The 14,946-nt window shown below is 45.4% G+C and overlaps 1 protein-coding gene across 3 annotated transcripts in view; it reads right to left on the reverse strand.

Annotated features, from left to right (window-relative positions):
• Window positions 1–401: 401 nt before the first annotated feature.
• Window positions 402–14,946, reverse strand: part of LOC147112102 (uncharacterized) — a 77,925-nt gene continuing 63,380 nt past the window's right edge. For 2 of the 3 annotated variants that reach the window (XR_015079819.1, XR_015079818.1), the window contains 3 exons: window positions 14,393–14,671; window positions 13,802–13,855; window positions 402–3,386 (listed from right to left, as the gene is read on the reverse strand). Coding sequence is in view for 1 of the 3 variants with exons in the window: in XM_085999617.1 (XP_085855743.1) it covers window positions 13,815–13,855 (41 nt within the window). In the remaining 2 variants the exon portion in view is untranslated. The remainder of the gene's footprint in view (window positions 3,387–13,801; window positions 13,856–14,392; window positions 14,672–14,946) is intronic. The other variant, XM_085999617.1, reaches the window with a different exon arrangement.

Consider the following 14,946-nt stretch of genomic DNA (forward strand, 5'->3'; position numbering starts at 1 on the left):
TGTTGATTGAGGGATAAATATTGGCCCAGGACACCGGGGAGAACTCCTTCGAAATAGTGCCATGGGGTCTTTTACATCCACCCGAGAGGGGAGATGGGGCCTCGGTTTAACGTCTCATCTGAAAGATGGCACCTCTGACAGTGTAGCACTCCCTCAGCACTGCACTGGGAAGGTCAGCTTGGATTTTTGTGCTCAAGTCTCTGAAGTGGGTCTTGAACCCACAACCTTCTGACTGAGAGGCGAGGGTGCTACCCACTGAACCACGGCTGATACCGAATTACGTCCAGCACAAATCAAGTTTCCGCGATCTTTTGCATTGGTTTAAAAATCATCGTGCTGGAAGCCTGCCCCGCCCACAAATCTTACCTATTCCTTTAAATGTAATTAATGACATCGGAGAGTAAGAATTCAAAGCCACTTTATTTGCATAGTTACGAGTCATTCACGGTCGGATTCCTATTTCAGACAACTTAGCATATTCCACCTCAGGCTGTGCAGTGTAACTAATGTTAAAGTAGTTGCTGTACTTACCAATTATAAAATCCCATGAATAAATATTAAAACAGTCTTTTAGTGACTTGAAACATGACCGATCACTGCGCCATCACACCAGCTATATCCTGTAAATCAGGAAATAGTGCAAAGAGTTCTTCACACAACCCAAGATTGCCAGCACTTGTGGCAAATTTAAATGAGCAACTATAATAAAATCTATCGGACAGTAAAATATCCCTGCTTTAAAGTACTTGGAATTTGATTTCTTCAAGTCAACAATGGGAGGGGGGTTAGGAGGCATTTTAAAATAACCCAAAAAATGGAGACTGGGTGCATTCCATCACTTTTCTCCATCTTCTCCTAGCGCCATCAAGTCGTTTAATGAGGAGCCCTCTTTACCTCCCCTTTCACTCCGCGCAAAGCACCAGCCTACTCTCCCCCTTATTCTCCCCTCGCTAATCTGCAAGTAAACCCTGTAGAACGTACGGAGAAAAAAATAAGCAATTATTCCTAAAAAAAACCCCACAACAATCCCCAACAAGTTTCTCCTCTATTACCACAACAAAAGATGTGCAACTGCAAGTCTTAATGAAACCTTTTTGTAAACATTTTGAATGACATTTCTGAATACGCACACTTTCAAAACAAATATATAAACACCAGACCCTGCAAACATTCTGCCCAGTATTATCATATGAACACGTAACACAATCGTATGATATTCTTCAGTCTGCTATTTTAACAGAGGCAGCAACTCATTTAAAATAAACAATTACATCCTGGCCTCTTGCACATCCCAATTTCTTTCGCTCCACCATTGGCGGCCGTGCCTTCAGCTGCCCAAGCCCTGGAATTCTCTCCCTAAACCTCTCTCTCCTCCTTTACGACATTCCTTAAAACCTACCTCTTTGACCAAGCTTTTGGTCACCTGTCCTAATATCTCCTTATGTGGCTCAGTGTCAAATTTTGTTTGATAACGCTCCTGTGAAGGGCCTTGGGACGTTTTACGATGTTAAAGGCTCTATATAAATACAAGTTGTTGTTGAAATAATGCCTCCACTGAAATAGAGGAAAGTGATACAAATGCATTAATTGTTCACGCACTAATATAACAGTAACTCTAAAGGTCTATTTCTTTTGACAGCCAATAGGTGCACTCGACTAACCATCACCTAAAGCCAGGGTCTAAAGCCTTTGAACCCACCACTCTGTGCTCAATACACTTCATCAACTATTCATCATTATCTATTCCGCGATCTTCGCGCAAGGTTCACCACACAGAGGTGCATTCTTTAAAAAAATATATAATTAAGCACAGGTATCTCAAAGTTTAACATTTCTATAAAAATCTCCAAGTACATTAATATATTTACAGCTGAAACAAGAAGACAGTGTTCGTGCCATATTTTGAATTTCTAATTTAGTAGCACATACAGGCAACCTATTTTTTTATTCATTCATGGGGTGTGGGCGTCGCTGGCAAGGCCAGCATTTATTGCCCATTCCTAATTGCCCTTGAGAAGGTGGTGGTGAGCCGCCTTCTTGAACTGCTGCAGTCTGTGTGGTGAAGGTGCTCCCACAGACATGTTAGGGAGGGAGTTCCAGGATTTTGACCCAGCGACGATGAAGGAACGGCCGATATACTTCCAAGTCAGGATGGTGTGTGACTCGGAGGGGAACTTGGAGGTGGTGGTGTTCCCATGCACCTGCTGCCCTTGTCCTTCTAGGTGGAAGAGGTCGCGGGTTTGGGAGGTGCCGCCGAAGAGGCCTTGGCGAGTTGCTGCAGTGCATCTTATAGATGGTACTCACTGCAGCCACGGAACGCTGGAGGTGGAGGGAGTGAATGTTTAAGGTGGTGGCACTCTAATTTCATTACGAAGAGCTGTAAAGAATGGCCCAGAAATTCAGGTCTCCACGGGTGAGTACACACGGGGTACTCACCCGTAAGCCCAATGGAAGTGCCGGTTTCGTGCATGCACTGCGCATGCGCGGGAAACCAGCACTTCCGTTCCCCTGAAAGGGGTTCAGAGGTCGAACGCGTGCGCAGGAGAGGCTGCGCGTGCGCATCGAACTTGTTTTTTTTGCAGGTTTCTCCGGGAGGGTAAGTCTCCAGCAGTTACACATATAAAAAGCAAGCATAAGGCCTGCTTTTTACAAGGTAAGTGGTGAATTAATTAAAATTAAAACATTTTTTCCACAGGTTTATTATTTTTAAATACTTTAAAGAAAGGTAAGTTTATTTTTAGCCCCGTTAGAAAATAAAATTATTTTTTTCAAAAATTTAAATTATTGTTTAAAATAGTTATTTCATGTAATTAATAGTTTATTTAAAAAAATGTGATTTAAAAAAAAAAAATTATTTGAAGATTTAGTGATGTTTTGGGGCCCGTAGTATTAATAAGTTTTGACAGCTCTTCCTGTCAAACTTATGAATGGAGCATTCCCTGCTCCGATTGGCTCCCCATGGCCCACGTGATCCCAGGGGACGCATTGAACTAACTGCGCCCCTGGGATATGCAAGCACTGCGCACTGGCAGCTGGACCAGGCCCCGGATCGGAATTCCACGGGGGCCCACAGCACAACGGCCGGCGCGCAAGACAAGTGCAGGTCGGGGGCTTACACCTGCGGGAAGCCCCCGATCCCGAATTTCTGGGCCAATATGTTTTGAAAAAGAAAGTTTTAAAAACAAAGACACACAAAATAATCCACCTCATTAAGACAGGCCTACGAACATATTCCAAACCAACAAAAAAAGGTAAGAAAAAATTAAAAACAAGTCTGAACTACAACAAAATGTCTGAGGTTGGACTGAAACCATTTGCTTCTAGTCTCCTTTCAGCGATTTTTCCGGTTCCTTCCAACAGGTGTTTTGGCAGAAGAGTACTGTAAGCTGGGGATGGGGGGAGAACACACAGAGAAACTGATTAATGGTCTTTGCGTCAAGTAGTATTACAGACAATTGCACAGAACACACCGTTGATAAGAAGAGCCATTATTCCCTGGTAAAATTCTGCCGAGCATGGAACCGAGAAACCGAGAAACACACACATACCACACAAAGAGTCCAATTTTTATCCCTGGTCTGTGGTGAATTAGCGGATCTGAGCTGGAACGTTACGATTGGCCTTAAGACACTCTTGGGCTGGTGGGGGGGGGGGGGGGGGGGGGATGCGGGGAAATCAGTTACAGTTCCTGCTCTGACAGCCCAGGTTAAATGGACACGATTGATCATCCATAATTTAAAATGTGTCGCTATAATCACAGAAGTCTCAGAGGCCGGGGCCAATGCCAATTCTCTCAGCATTTACAGTTAAAACAGGCACTTTCTGCTGCTCCTGCAATGAATTTCAAATGCCCTGTTGCCCATTGCCTTACGTGGCTGGCGGCAGTCAGAGGGTGTTTGGCAGTACTGAGGGAGTGCTGCACTGTAGAAGGTGTCATTTTTCAGATGAGACGTTACACCGGAGGTCCCGTCTGCTCTCTCAGGTGGATGTAAAAGATCCTGCGGCACTATTTCGAAGAAGAGCAGGGGAGTTATCCCCGGTGTCCTGGCCAATATTTATCCCTCAATCAACATCACTAAAACAGATTATCTGGTCATTATCACATTGCTGTTTGTGGGAGCTTGCTGAGTGTAAATTGGCTGCCGCGTTTCCTACATTACAACAGTGACTACACTTCCAAAAGTACTTCACTGGCTGTAAAGTGCTTTGAGACATCCTAAGGTCATGAAAGGCGCTAGATAAATGCAAGTCTTTCTTACTTTACTTCCACGGTGCTTCCCCTGGGTGATAAGTAAGTGCTCTTAACCCGAGTCATAGAAATTTACATCACAGAAGGAGGCCATTCGACCATTTGTCTGTGTCGTCTGGTGCTTCTTTTAGGTATTACCTCAAATGAAGGGAGTATCTGACGTGGCTGGCTGGCTGCTGTACACACAAGGCTCTTGTGATTGAGGCAGCCATTGCCTCTCAGCAGCCGTACAGCTCTTTCGGACATCCCGAGGTCAATTGTGGTGCTATATAAATGCAAGACTTTCTTTTTTATTGGTTTACTGCTATTGCTTGATAGCTGATCACTGTGCCTGGCTATTGCTGTTACTTGCTGCAGCTTTAGTCCCGACCAGCGGACGTCTCAAAGCGCTTTACAGCCAACGAAGTACTTTTTGAAGTGTAGTCACTGTTGTAATGTAGGAAATGCGGCAGCCAATTTGTGCACAGCAAGCTCATTTTTATTTGTTATGTTGCGTGAAGGATAAATATTATAAGAACATAAGAAATAGGAGCAGGAATAGGCCATTTGACCCCTCGAGCCTGCTCCGCCATTCAATAAGATCATGGCTGATCTTCTACCTCATCTCCACTTTCCTGCACTATCCCCAAATCCCTTGATTCCCTTAATATCCAAAAATCTATCTATATCTGTCTTGAATATACTCAACGACTGAGCCTCCACAGCCCTCTGGGAAAGAGGATTCCAAAGATTCACCACCCTCTGAGTGAAGAAATTTCTCCTCTCAGTCCTAAATGGCCGACCCCTTATTCTGAGACTGTGACCCCTGGTTCGAGACTCCCCAGCCAGGGGAAACATCCTCCCTGCATCTACCCTGTCAAGCCCTGTAAGAATTTTGTATGTTTCAATGAGATCACCTCGCATTCTTCTAAACTCCAGAGAATATAGGCCTAGTCTACTCAATCTCTCCTCATACGACAGTCCTGCCATCCCAGGAATCAGTCTGGTGAACCTTCGTTGCACTCCCTCTATGGCAAGTATATCTTTCCTTAGGTAAGGAGACCAAAACTGTACACAATACTCCAGGTGTGGTCTCACCAGGGCCCTATATAATTACAGTAAGGCGTCTTTACTCTTATACTCAAATCCTCTTGTAATAAAGGCCAACATACCATTTGCTTTCCTAATTGCTTGCTGTACCTGCATGTTAACTTTCAGTGATTTGTGTACAAGGACACCCAGGTCCCTCTGAACACCAACATTTCCCAATCTCTCACCATTTAAAAAATACTCTGTTTTATTTTTCCTACCATTTCTCTACATTATATTTCATTTGCCATGTTCTTGCCCACTCACTTAGCCTGTCTATATCACCCTCCTCACAACTTACATTCCCACCTAGCTTTGTATCATCAGCAGACTTGGATATATTACATTTGCTCCCCTGATCCAAATCATTGATGTAGGTTGTGAATAGCTGAGGCCCAAGCACTGATCCTTGCAGTACCCCACTAATTACAGCCTGCCAACCCGAAAATGACCCATTTATTCCTACTTTCTGTCCGTTAACCAATCCGCAATCCATGCTAGTATATTACCCCCAATCCCATGAGCCCTAATTTTGTTCAATAACCTCTTCTGCGAAGACAGACACAAAGAGCTCGAATTTATCAATGGGGACGTGATGGAGGCGGGACTCCCACTTTTTGGGTTGTAGGCCCACCTCCATCGACTTGTGGCCAACCCACGCTATTTTCCCTTGATTGACCTTGTTAAGCCCGCCCAGCGGGCTCAGCAGGCCAATTAAGGGACACCTGGTTACTGGTGACGTCAGCGATTGACATTTCATCTGTCAAGGGCTTTTGACAGATGAAAAATCAGCGTTTGACAGCTCTGTGAAGCTGTCAAACACTGACAATCTGTCTTCTAACTTGAGTCCTTCTACTCAGGCTCAGTTAGAGATCACTCCAGACCAGAAAGCAGAATGCTGCAGCTTTTGACAGTTCAGCGGCCATTCTGCTTTCTGTGCCGGTGAACTGAGGGACTCCCGAGAACTGAAGGAAGGAAGCCTGCAGGAGAAAGTAAAGGTAAGTAAAACTTTTTAAAACACTTGACTTACCTCACACACTTCCCTCTGTACACATGCACCCATCACTCACCTGCACAACGGACATCTCGATCCCTCCAACCCCTTTAGACCGACGGTCCGCCTCGCTAACTTGGCGTGGTTCGGAGCCGTTGGGAAGCCCACACTTCAGGGCTAAAAATAGGGATTAGGCAAAAAACTGCCTGTTAACTGCCTGTTAACAGGCAGTTAACTGGCACTAATCCCCTTCCCGCCTCGGGGAGGCGGTTCCCAGCACAAGTCGGATACCCGCCTCCTGGGACATTGGCACGGAGGCAGGTTGGGTTCCTGCCCCCCGATTCTGCAATTTTTCCACCACTCCCACCTCCAAACCCACCTCCACGGGGCTTGGAAATTCGAGCCCAAAGTATTTGTTTAATTTCTTTGCCATTTCCTTATTCGACATTATAATTTCTCCTGTCTCAGCCTGCAAGGGACCCACGTTTACTTTTACTAATCATTTCCTTTTTACATACCTATAGAAGCTTTTACAATCTGTTTCTATGATTATCGTTAATTTACTCATTCTATTTTTCCTTTCTTTATCAATTTCTTGGTCCTCCTTTGCTGAATTCTAAAATCTTCCCAATGCTCATTTTGGCAACATTATAAGCCTCTTCCTTTAATCTAATACTATCTTTAATTTCTCGTTAGCTACAGTTGGACCATTTTTTCTGTGGTGTTTTTATTTCTTAAGGGAATGTATATTCGCTGCGAACTTGAATTATTTATTTAAATGTTTGCCATTGCTTTTCTACTGTCATGTCTTTTAATCAAGTTTCCCAACCTACCTCAGCCAACTCGCCTCTGATACCTACGTAGTTTGCTTTGTTCAGGTTTAGGACCCTATTGACCAGGACACCTGGGATAATTTCCTTGCTCTGCTTTGAAATAGTGTCATAGGATCTTTTACATTCACCTGAGAGGGCAGATGGGGCCTCGGTTTAACGTCTCAACTGAAAGACAGCACCTCCGACAGTGCAGCACTCCCTCAGCACTGCACTGGAGTGTCAGCCTAGATTTTTGTGCTCAAGTCTCTGGAGTGTGACTTGAACCCACAACCTTCTGATTCAGAGGCGAGGGTGCTACCCACTGAGCCACGGCTGACAGGATCCATTGAACGTGAAAGCTGGTGGGATGGAAGGGGAGGACAAGGGGAACCCTATCGTGGTTCTGGGAGGGAGGGGAAGGGTTGAGAGCAGAAGTGCGGGAAATGGGAACGGACACGGTCGAGGGCTCTGTCAACCACGGTGGAGGGGAATCCTCGGTTGAGGAAATAAGACGACATTTCTTTCTTTCTTTCTAGCTGGCTGCTCGGGTTGGCTGCAGTCGCTGCTGTGTTGAATGGCTGGCTGCCTGCCTGCTGTGGGTGGCTTGTTATGGACGGTATAGACTTGCATGTCCGTTCTGTCACTAGCTCCAGGTCTTCTGATCTGCTACTTTGACCTCATTTGCTCATCAAGCATGTGCCGACTGTTAACGTTAATGTGTAGCCAAGAATTATTAAATTTCTTTTAAATGTCAGTTCTGTAGCTGTGCTGGTAACCACAGTCCTTGCAGTAGTGTATTAGGAGTATTATAAAGTATGTATAAGGTTTCCTACATTACAACAGTGTCTACACTTCAAAAGTACTTCATTGGGCCTGAAGCGCTTTGGGACCTCCTGAGGTCGTGAAAGGCGCTATATAAATGCAAGTCTTTCTTTCTAATACCAAACAAACCCCTCAAGGAGGAAGTTGAGCAGGAATAGCTACGTAATATTAAACTGTTCAGCATTTATTTTCAGAGAACCGAGAGCATGCCAGGGTTTGATCCCTGAAATTCCGATCAAATCCTGCAATCCCTGGAGGAATTCTGCAACTAGATTGATTCCTGGGATGAGAGATTGAGTAGACTGGGCCTATACTCTCTGGAGTTTAGAAGAATGAGAGGTGATTTCATTGAAACATCTAAGATTCTGAGGGGGATTGACAGGGTAGATACTGAGAGGCTGTTTCCCCCTGGCTGGAGAGTCTAGAACTAGGGGACATAGTCTCAGGATAAGGGGTCGTCCATTTAAGACGGAGATGAGGAGGAATTTCTTCACCTCAGAGGGTTGTGAACCTTTGGAATTCTGTACCCCAGAGGGCTGTGGAGGCTTCATTGTTGAGTCTATTCAAGGCTGAGATCGATAGATTTTTGGACTCTAGGGGAATCAAGGGATATGGAGAGCGGGCGGGAAAGTGGAGTTGAGGTCAAAGATCAGCCATGATCTTAGTGAATGGCGGAGCAGGTTCGAGGGGCCGTATGGCCTACTCCTGCTCCTAATTCTTTTGTTCTTATGATCTTAATCCTGTGCCCCAGCTGGGGAGCCACAACTACATTTGCGGCCCCATCTCAGTCTCACAGTCTCTGCGAGGGCGGTCCTCGACTGGGAAGGCAGGATTGTGAAATTTCTCCTCCTATGTCATAAAAAAAAAGTTTGACATTTTGCAGTCTACCTTTGAAAGTGAACCTAAAGTCTTCCAAGTCTAAAATATCGAATTGGGAGTGGCGGGCATGCAGGTGCGCCTTCAGAGGGAGACTGGGGGCGGGGGGTGCGGTGGAAATAAAATCAGCAGTGTACAAGTTGTGAACTTTCACTAGATTTCAGCATCGCACGGTCAGGCGCAACTTCCTCCCTTAGAGCGTCAGCATTTACCCAACATCGAAACATCAGTCAGAACAGCCGAGACACCAGCACACACCGCCACAAAGGAGTGCGATCCGGATTTGATTCCCCCTCTGAGATGCAAAGTCAGTGACAGTTTGCTGTTGTAGGCAAGCTATCGAATTTTTTCTATTATTGGGCCAGAAATTCCAGGCCAGAAGCGTGAGTACGGTCGGCTTACTCACGCTTCTGGCCGTTGGAAATGCCGGCGTTCAGCATGAACAGCGCATGCGGGGAACGCCGGCATTTCCAGACCTCGAGCGCGTGCGACTGCACAGGCAGCGCTTGCGCAGTGAACTTCGTGGATTTCATTCATGAAATCCGTGAGGTTAAGTCCTTAGAAGTTACACTGAAAAAAAGCAAGTGTAAAGTGGTTCATTGGCTGCGGAGGAAGATATATTTTATCGTGGAGCTTTTGAAATGCAATATTTTTGTTTGGGAAAGGGAGGGAAGTTATTTTAAGAAATTTTAAGTAAGTTTTAAAGTTAAAATTTTTTTTTTTTTTATATAAAGTGTTTTCAGAACGGTAGGTAGAAGGAGCAATTGTGGCTGTGTGAATGGAATGTGAGAATGAGTTCTGTATGTATGTCCACATATATTCCTTTACGTATATGTATGTATGTTTTATATTCCTTTACTATGAATGTATGTTTTTAATTATGATTTTCCAATAAGTTACTTTCTCTGAAAGTCATAATTAAATAATACATTCATACACATAAGTAAAGGAATATATACATAACACGCAAAGGCATATATACAGACATACATACTTTCAGAAGCTCCACGATAAGAAATATCTTCCTCCACAGCCTCTGTAGCAACTGTACCCATGCCTTTTTTCATGTGTAAGTTGTAATGACTGGACCTCACTGAAAGCATTAATGAAAGCGGCGAATTATACTGCGCACGCGCTGCATGTGCAGTCGCATGCGTTCTGCCTCTGAACCCCTTCGTTCAGAGGACAGGAAATGCCGGTTTTCCCCACATGCACTGTGCATGCTGAAAACCGGCATTTCATCCGGCCAGATGCGTAAGTACCCCGACCGTACTAGCGCATTTGGAAGGTAATTATTGGGCCAACATTTTACATGTCAATAAAATAAAAAATTTAACACTTGCACGACTTGCCCCCTCGCATCTGCGACTGAGGGTCCAAGGAGGTGCATTGCGCAAGAGGTCATCATCGGACGTATCCTCACACTGTTCCCTTTGGGGAACTGTATGAAGTGGTGGAAGGATTTATGGCCGTGATTAACGCTCATTCCGTGACCGTAACCATCTTTGAACCAGCCATTAGGGTGGTTAGTCCTATGGCGGGAGGGTTTTACGGGCTCCCACAACCCATCTGAGGGGGGGGGGGGCCACCAACACCCACGGACGCAAGTATCCCGCTGGATGTCCACCCAGAATTTAAAGTTGGAGCTCCGACTCCACTTGCCGGGACTGTCTGGAGTGGGGTTCAAAACCCTACTCCTTCTGGCCCAGCGGCAGGGATGCTTACTGCTACGCAAAAGGCCCACTCCGCACAAAAGGTGACACCCATACGTTTCCTGCGCCTTTTCCCTCCCCGTGACTGGAGCCCTATGCTGCCATTTCACGTTGCTAATCGGATTGGGCCTTTGTCATAGCGGTAGGATCCCCGCCGCTGGGCCAGATCAGGGTAGGGTTTCGAACCCCGCTCCAGACAGTCCCGGCAAGTGGAGTCGGAGCTCCGGCTCTAAATTCTGGGTTGACATCCAGTGGGATATTTGCGTCCGTGGGTGTGGGTGGCCCCCCCTCCTTGTATAGCTTGTGGGAGCCCGTAAAACCCTCCCGCCATAGGACTAACCGCCCTAATGGCTGGTTCAAAGATGGTTACGGTCACGGAATGAGCGTTAATCACGGCCATAAATCCTTCCACCACTTCATACAGTTCCCCAAAGGGAACAGTGTGAAGACACGTATGACGACGACATTGCTAAATAAATAAATGGAATTTAAAAAATTCTTTTAGGGCTTTTAAAAGTCTTTAAATTGCTTTAATTCTCTTTAAAACTACTTCAGATTACTCAAAATAATGTAAACATTTTAAAAAGTTTATAAAAGTTACCAAAATCTTGAAAAAGCTTCCAAAAACCTATTTAAGCTGCTGCTTTGCATGTAAAAAAGCAAAGCAGCTTGACAGAAACATTGGGGGCGTGTCCAGTGAAACTGAGACCTCAAGGGGCGTGTCTCACTTACACTGCACGCTCCTGGGTCCGCGCTGGCTGCACTCCTGGGCGGCGTGACGTCATACGCTGCCCGGGAATGTGCTTTCTATTTCTCCAAGTTCAGGCGTCCCAGAAGCTGATCGGCAGGAGCGCGGGGTAAGTGCAAATACGGGGCTTGCACGCGCTGCAAGCCCCGTTCTGGAATTTCTGGCCCATTATGTGTTCGTTCACGGGGTGTGGGCGTCGCTGGCAAGGCCGGCATTTATTGCTCATCCCTAATTGCCCTCGAGAAGGTGGTGGTGGCGAGCCGCCTTCTTGAACCGCTGCAGTCCGCGTGTCGAAGGTACTCCCACAGTGCCGACTTTGCCGCAGCAGTTTGTTACAACTGAGTGGCTCGCTGGGCCATTTCAGAGGACAGTTAAGAGTCAACCACATTGTCTGTGGGTCTGGAGTCACAGAGGCCAGACCGGGTAAAGACAGCAGATTTCCTTCCCTAAAGGACATTAGTGAACCAGGTGGGTTTGTATGACAATTTCATGGTCACCATTACTGACACTAGCTTTTTATTCCAGATTTATTTAATTAACTGAATTTAAATTCCCCAGCTGCCGTGGTGGGATTTGAACTCACGTCTCTGGATTATTAGTCCAGGCACGATTCCATAGGGAATAGCAGAAAGGGAACAGGCACCAAAAAAAAGAGTAATAATGAAAAAAAAGAGAGAAATACTGTGAATGCTGGAAATGTAAAATAAAACCAGAAAATGCTGGAAATACTCAGGTCAGGCAACATCTGTGGAGAGAGAAACAGAGTTAACGTTTCAGGTCGATGACCTTTCCTGCTCTCATTTTTTCCTCCGACACTCGGTGCCATATTAACATAGAAGATAGGAGCAGGAGTCGGCCATTCGGCCCCTTGAGCCTGCTCCGCCATTTAATGAGATCATGGCTGATCATCCAAATTCAGTACCCTGTCCCTGCTTTCTCCCCATATCCCTTGATCCCTTTAGCCTTAAGAAATATATCTAACTCCTTCACAGAATCACAGAAACCCCACAGTGCAGATAGAGGCCATTTCGGCCCATCGAGCCTGCACCGACACATATCCCACCCGATCCCCGTAACCCCTACACCAACACATATCCCACCCTATCCCCGTAACCCCATGTATTTAATCCCCCTAACACTAAGGGTCAATTTATCATAGCCAATCAACCTAACCCGCACATCTTTGGACTGTGGGAGGAAACCGGAGCACCCGGAGAAAACCCACGCAAACACGGGGAGAATGTGCAAACTCCACACAGACAGTCGCCCGAGGCCGGATTCAAACCCGGGTCCCTGGCGCTGTGAGGCAACAGTGCTAACCACTATGCACCGTGCTGCCTTCTTGAATATATTTAATGAATTGGTCTCAACTGCCTTCTGTGGTAGAGAATTCCACAGGTTCACCACTCTCTGGGTGAAGAAATTACTCCTCATCTCTGTCCTAAATGACTTACCCCTTATCCTTAGACTGTGACCCCTGGTTCTGGAATCCCCGCCATCAGGAACATCCTTCCTGCATCTAGTCCTGTTAGAATTTTATAAGTTTCAATGAGATCCCCTCGTCACGGGAGCCTATTTCTCTTTGCCAGGTTTTCCATGTTTCTCTCGCCCTCAGCTAGAACCATCTACACATCCTCTGGACCCATCTTTAGTTTCTTTACATGTTTCTTTACAGACTGATACCTGGGATGGCAGGAATGACGTATGAAGAGAGATTGGGTCGATTCGGCTTATATTCGCTGGAGTTTAGAAGAATGAGAGGGGATCTCATTGAAACTTATAAAATTCCAACAGGACTAGACAGACTAGATGCAGGAAGGATGTTCCCGATGGCGGGGAAGTCCAGAACCAGGGGTCACAGTCTAAGGATAAGGGGTAAGCCATTTAGGACTGAGATGAGGAGGAATTTCTTCACCCAGAGTGGTGAACCTGTGGAATTCTCTACCACAAAAGGCAGTTGAGGCCAATTCATTAAATATATTCAAGAAGGAGTTCGATATATTTCTTAATGCTAAAGGGATCAAGGGATATGGGGAGAAAGCAGGGACAGGGTACTGAGTTTGGATGATCAGCCATGATCTCACTGAATGGCAGAGCAGGCTCGAGGGGCCAAATGGCCTACTCCTGCTCCTATCTTCTATGTTTCTATGTTTCATTATCACCTCCTTTTGCCTCGCACCATCACCACTTTTGTCATTTAATCACTGCTGCCCTCTACCCTATCACAGATCTTCCCTTTTGTTCTTTTCCTGTCCCTCTTTTTCCCTAGCTCTGCACTTGCTTAAAAGCTGTTACATCTCTTAACACCTTCCAGTTCTGACGAAGGGTCATTGGCCTGAAACACTGACTCTGTTTCTCTCTCCACAGATGCTGCCTGACCTGCTGAGCGTTTCCAGCATTTCCTGTTTTTAAACACCAAAAAAGGATATTGGGATTCATCAGAATTCTTTGTAACGTTTTCAATCTGAAAGGGTTCCTGATGGGGAGAAACTCCTGTTACATTTGTGACTCAATACATACCCTGAACATCCTCTCACTGGTCCTGTGCGTTAGTGTACTGGTCAGTCAACATTTCTGGTAATATAAATAGAAATAAATTAATGAGTAAGAGAGCATGTTTTCCCTCTTTGGCTCGACAGGATATTCAGACAAATTTCATTTTTGCATCATAGAAGATTTTTCTCAGTTACCCTCTCCCTGCAATGTTCCATCTTAATATCACAACATTTTGTAGTACTTAATGCAGTATCTGCATTCACTCTTTACCATATTCATGTTTCTTGTGTAACCCCTTCACGGTTCTCTAGATATATGTGAGATGTGGTCTCTGTTGTAGACAGTATTCTATAGTCCAGTAAGGAGATCACTACTACAATGGCTTAATTCTAATTATCTTACTTTATAGTTTTAACGTCAGACAGTATAAGATGATTACAGGTCAATGAACTAAATTAGACATTTGCATAGAATGAATCGAGACATAATAAACATACATTCTCCATTTACATGGATTCAAAGGAGAATCTGTCCCTGTGTCCAAATTCGAGTGCACTCTTTCGTTGGCGCGCTTAAGTTGGAGCTCATGGTATGTATAATGTCTGCAAGACTTACGACTCCGAACCCCTTCGTTGAATTCTCTTCACGATCACTGAATCCCACTTTCAGTTCTGGATGCAGAGCTACTAATACGAAGGGCGGCGGCCGAGTTTGGAAACCCGGGACGGGATGCGGCAGCCATTTGCCTCCTGAGCCCTCTTTTTCAGAGCTCCTGCCCTCTTCTCTTCCAGTCGCTCTCTGCAGCTTTTCCCGCTCGAAAAACCCAACTCCACCCCTTCCTCCTGGGGTTTCTGCCTGGAGACTGCGCAGCCTCACTGTCTGCAACAGTTGATACTGGTGCAGAATTATGGAAAGTCTGCTCTTAGTCACATTGTGTCCTTAAAAGTTCTTGCCGTACCTTCACATGGGCAACTTTAACCCAGGGATTTATAACAATGATAATACAGTGTCTAAGTTAAAGATTGATAACCATACTTAGCGTACATAACATTTCCAGTGGGTATTACACTTGATTTTTTAAAAATTCATTTTTGTTTCTTCATACAAACATAGAAGATAGGAGCAGGAGTAGGCCATTCAGCCCCTCAAGCCTGCTCCACCATTTAATG

The sequence above is a fragment of the Somniosus microcephalus genome, chromosome 10 (assembly GCF_052327205.1).
Source record: "Somniosus microcephalus isolate GS21.2 chromosome 10, FLI_Smic_1.0, whole genome shotgun sequence".
Classification (NCBI taxonomy): Eukaryota; Metazoa; Chordata; class Chondrichthyes; order Squaliformes; family Somniosidae; genus Somniosus; species Somniosus microcephalus.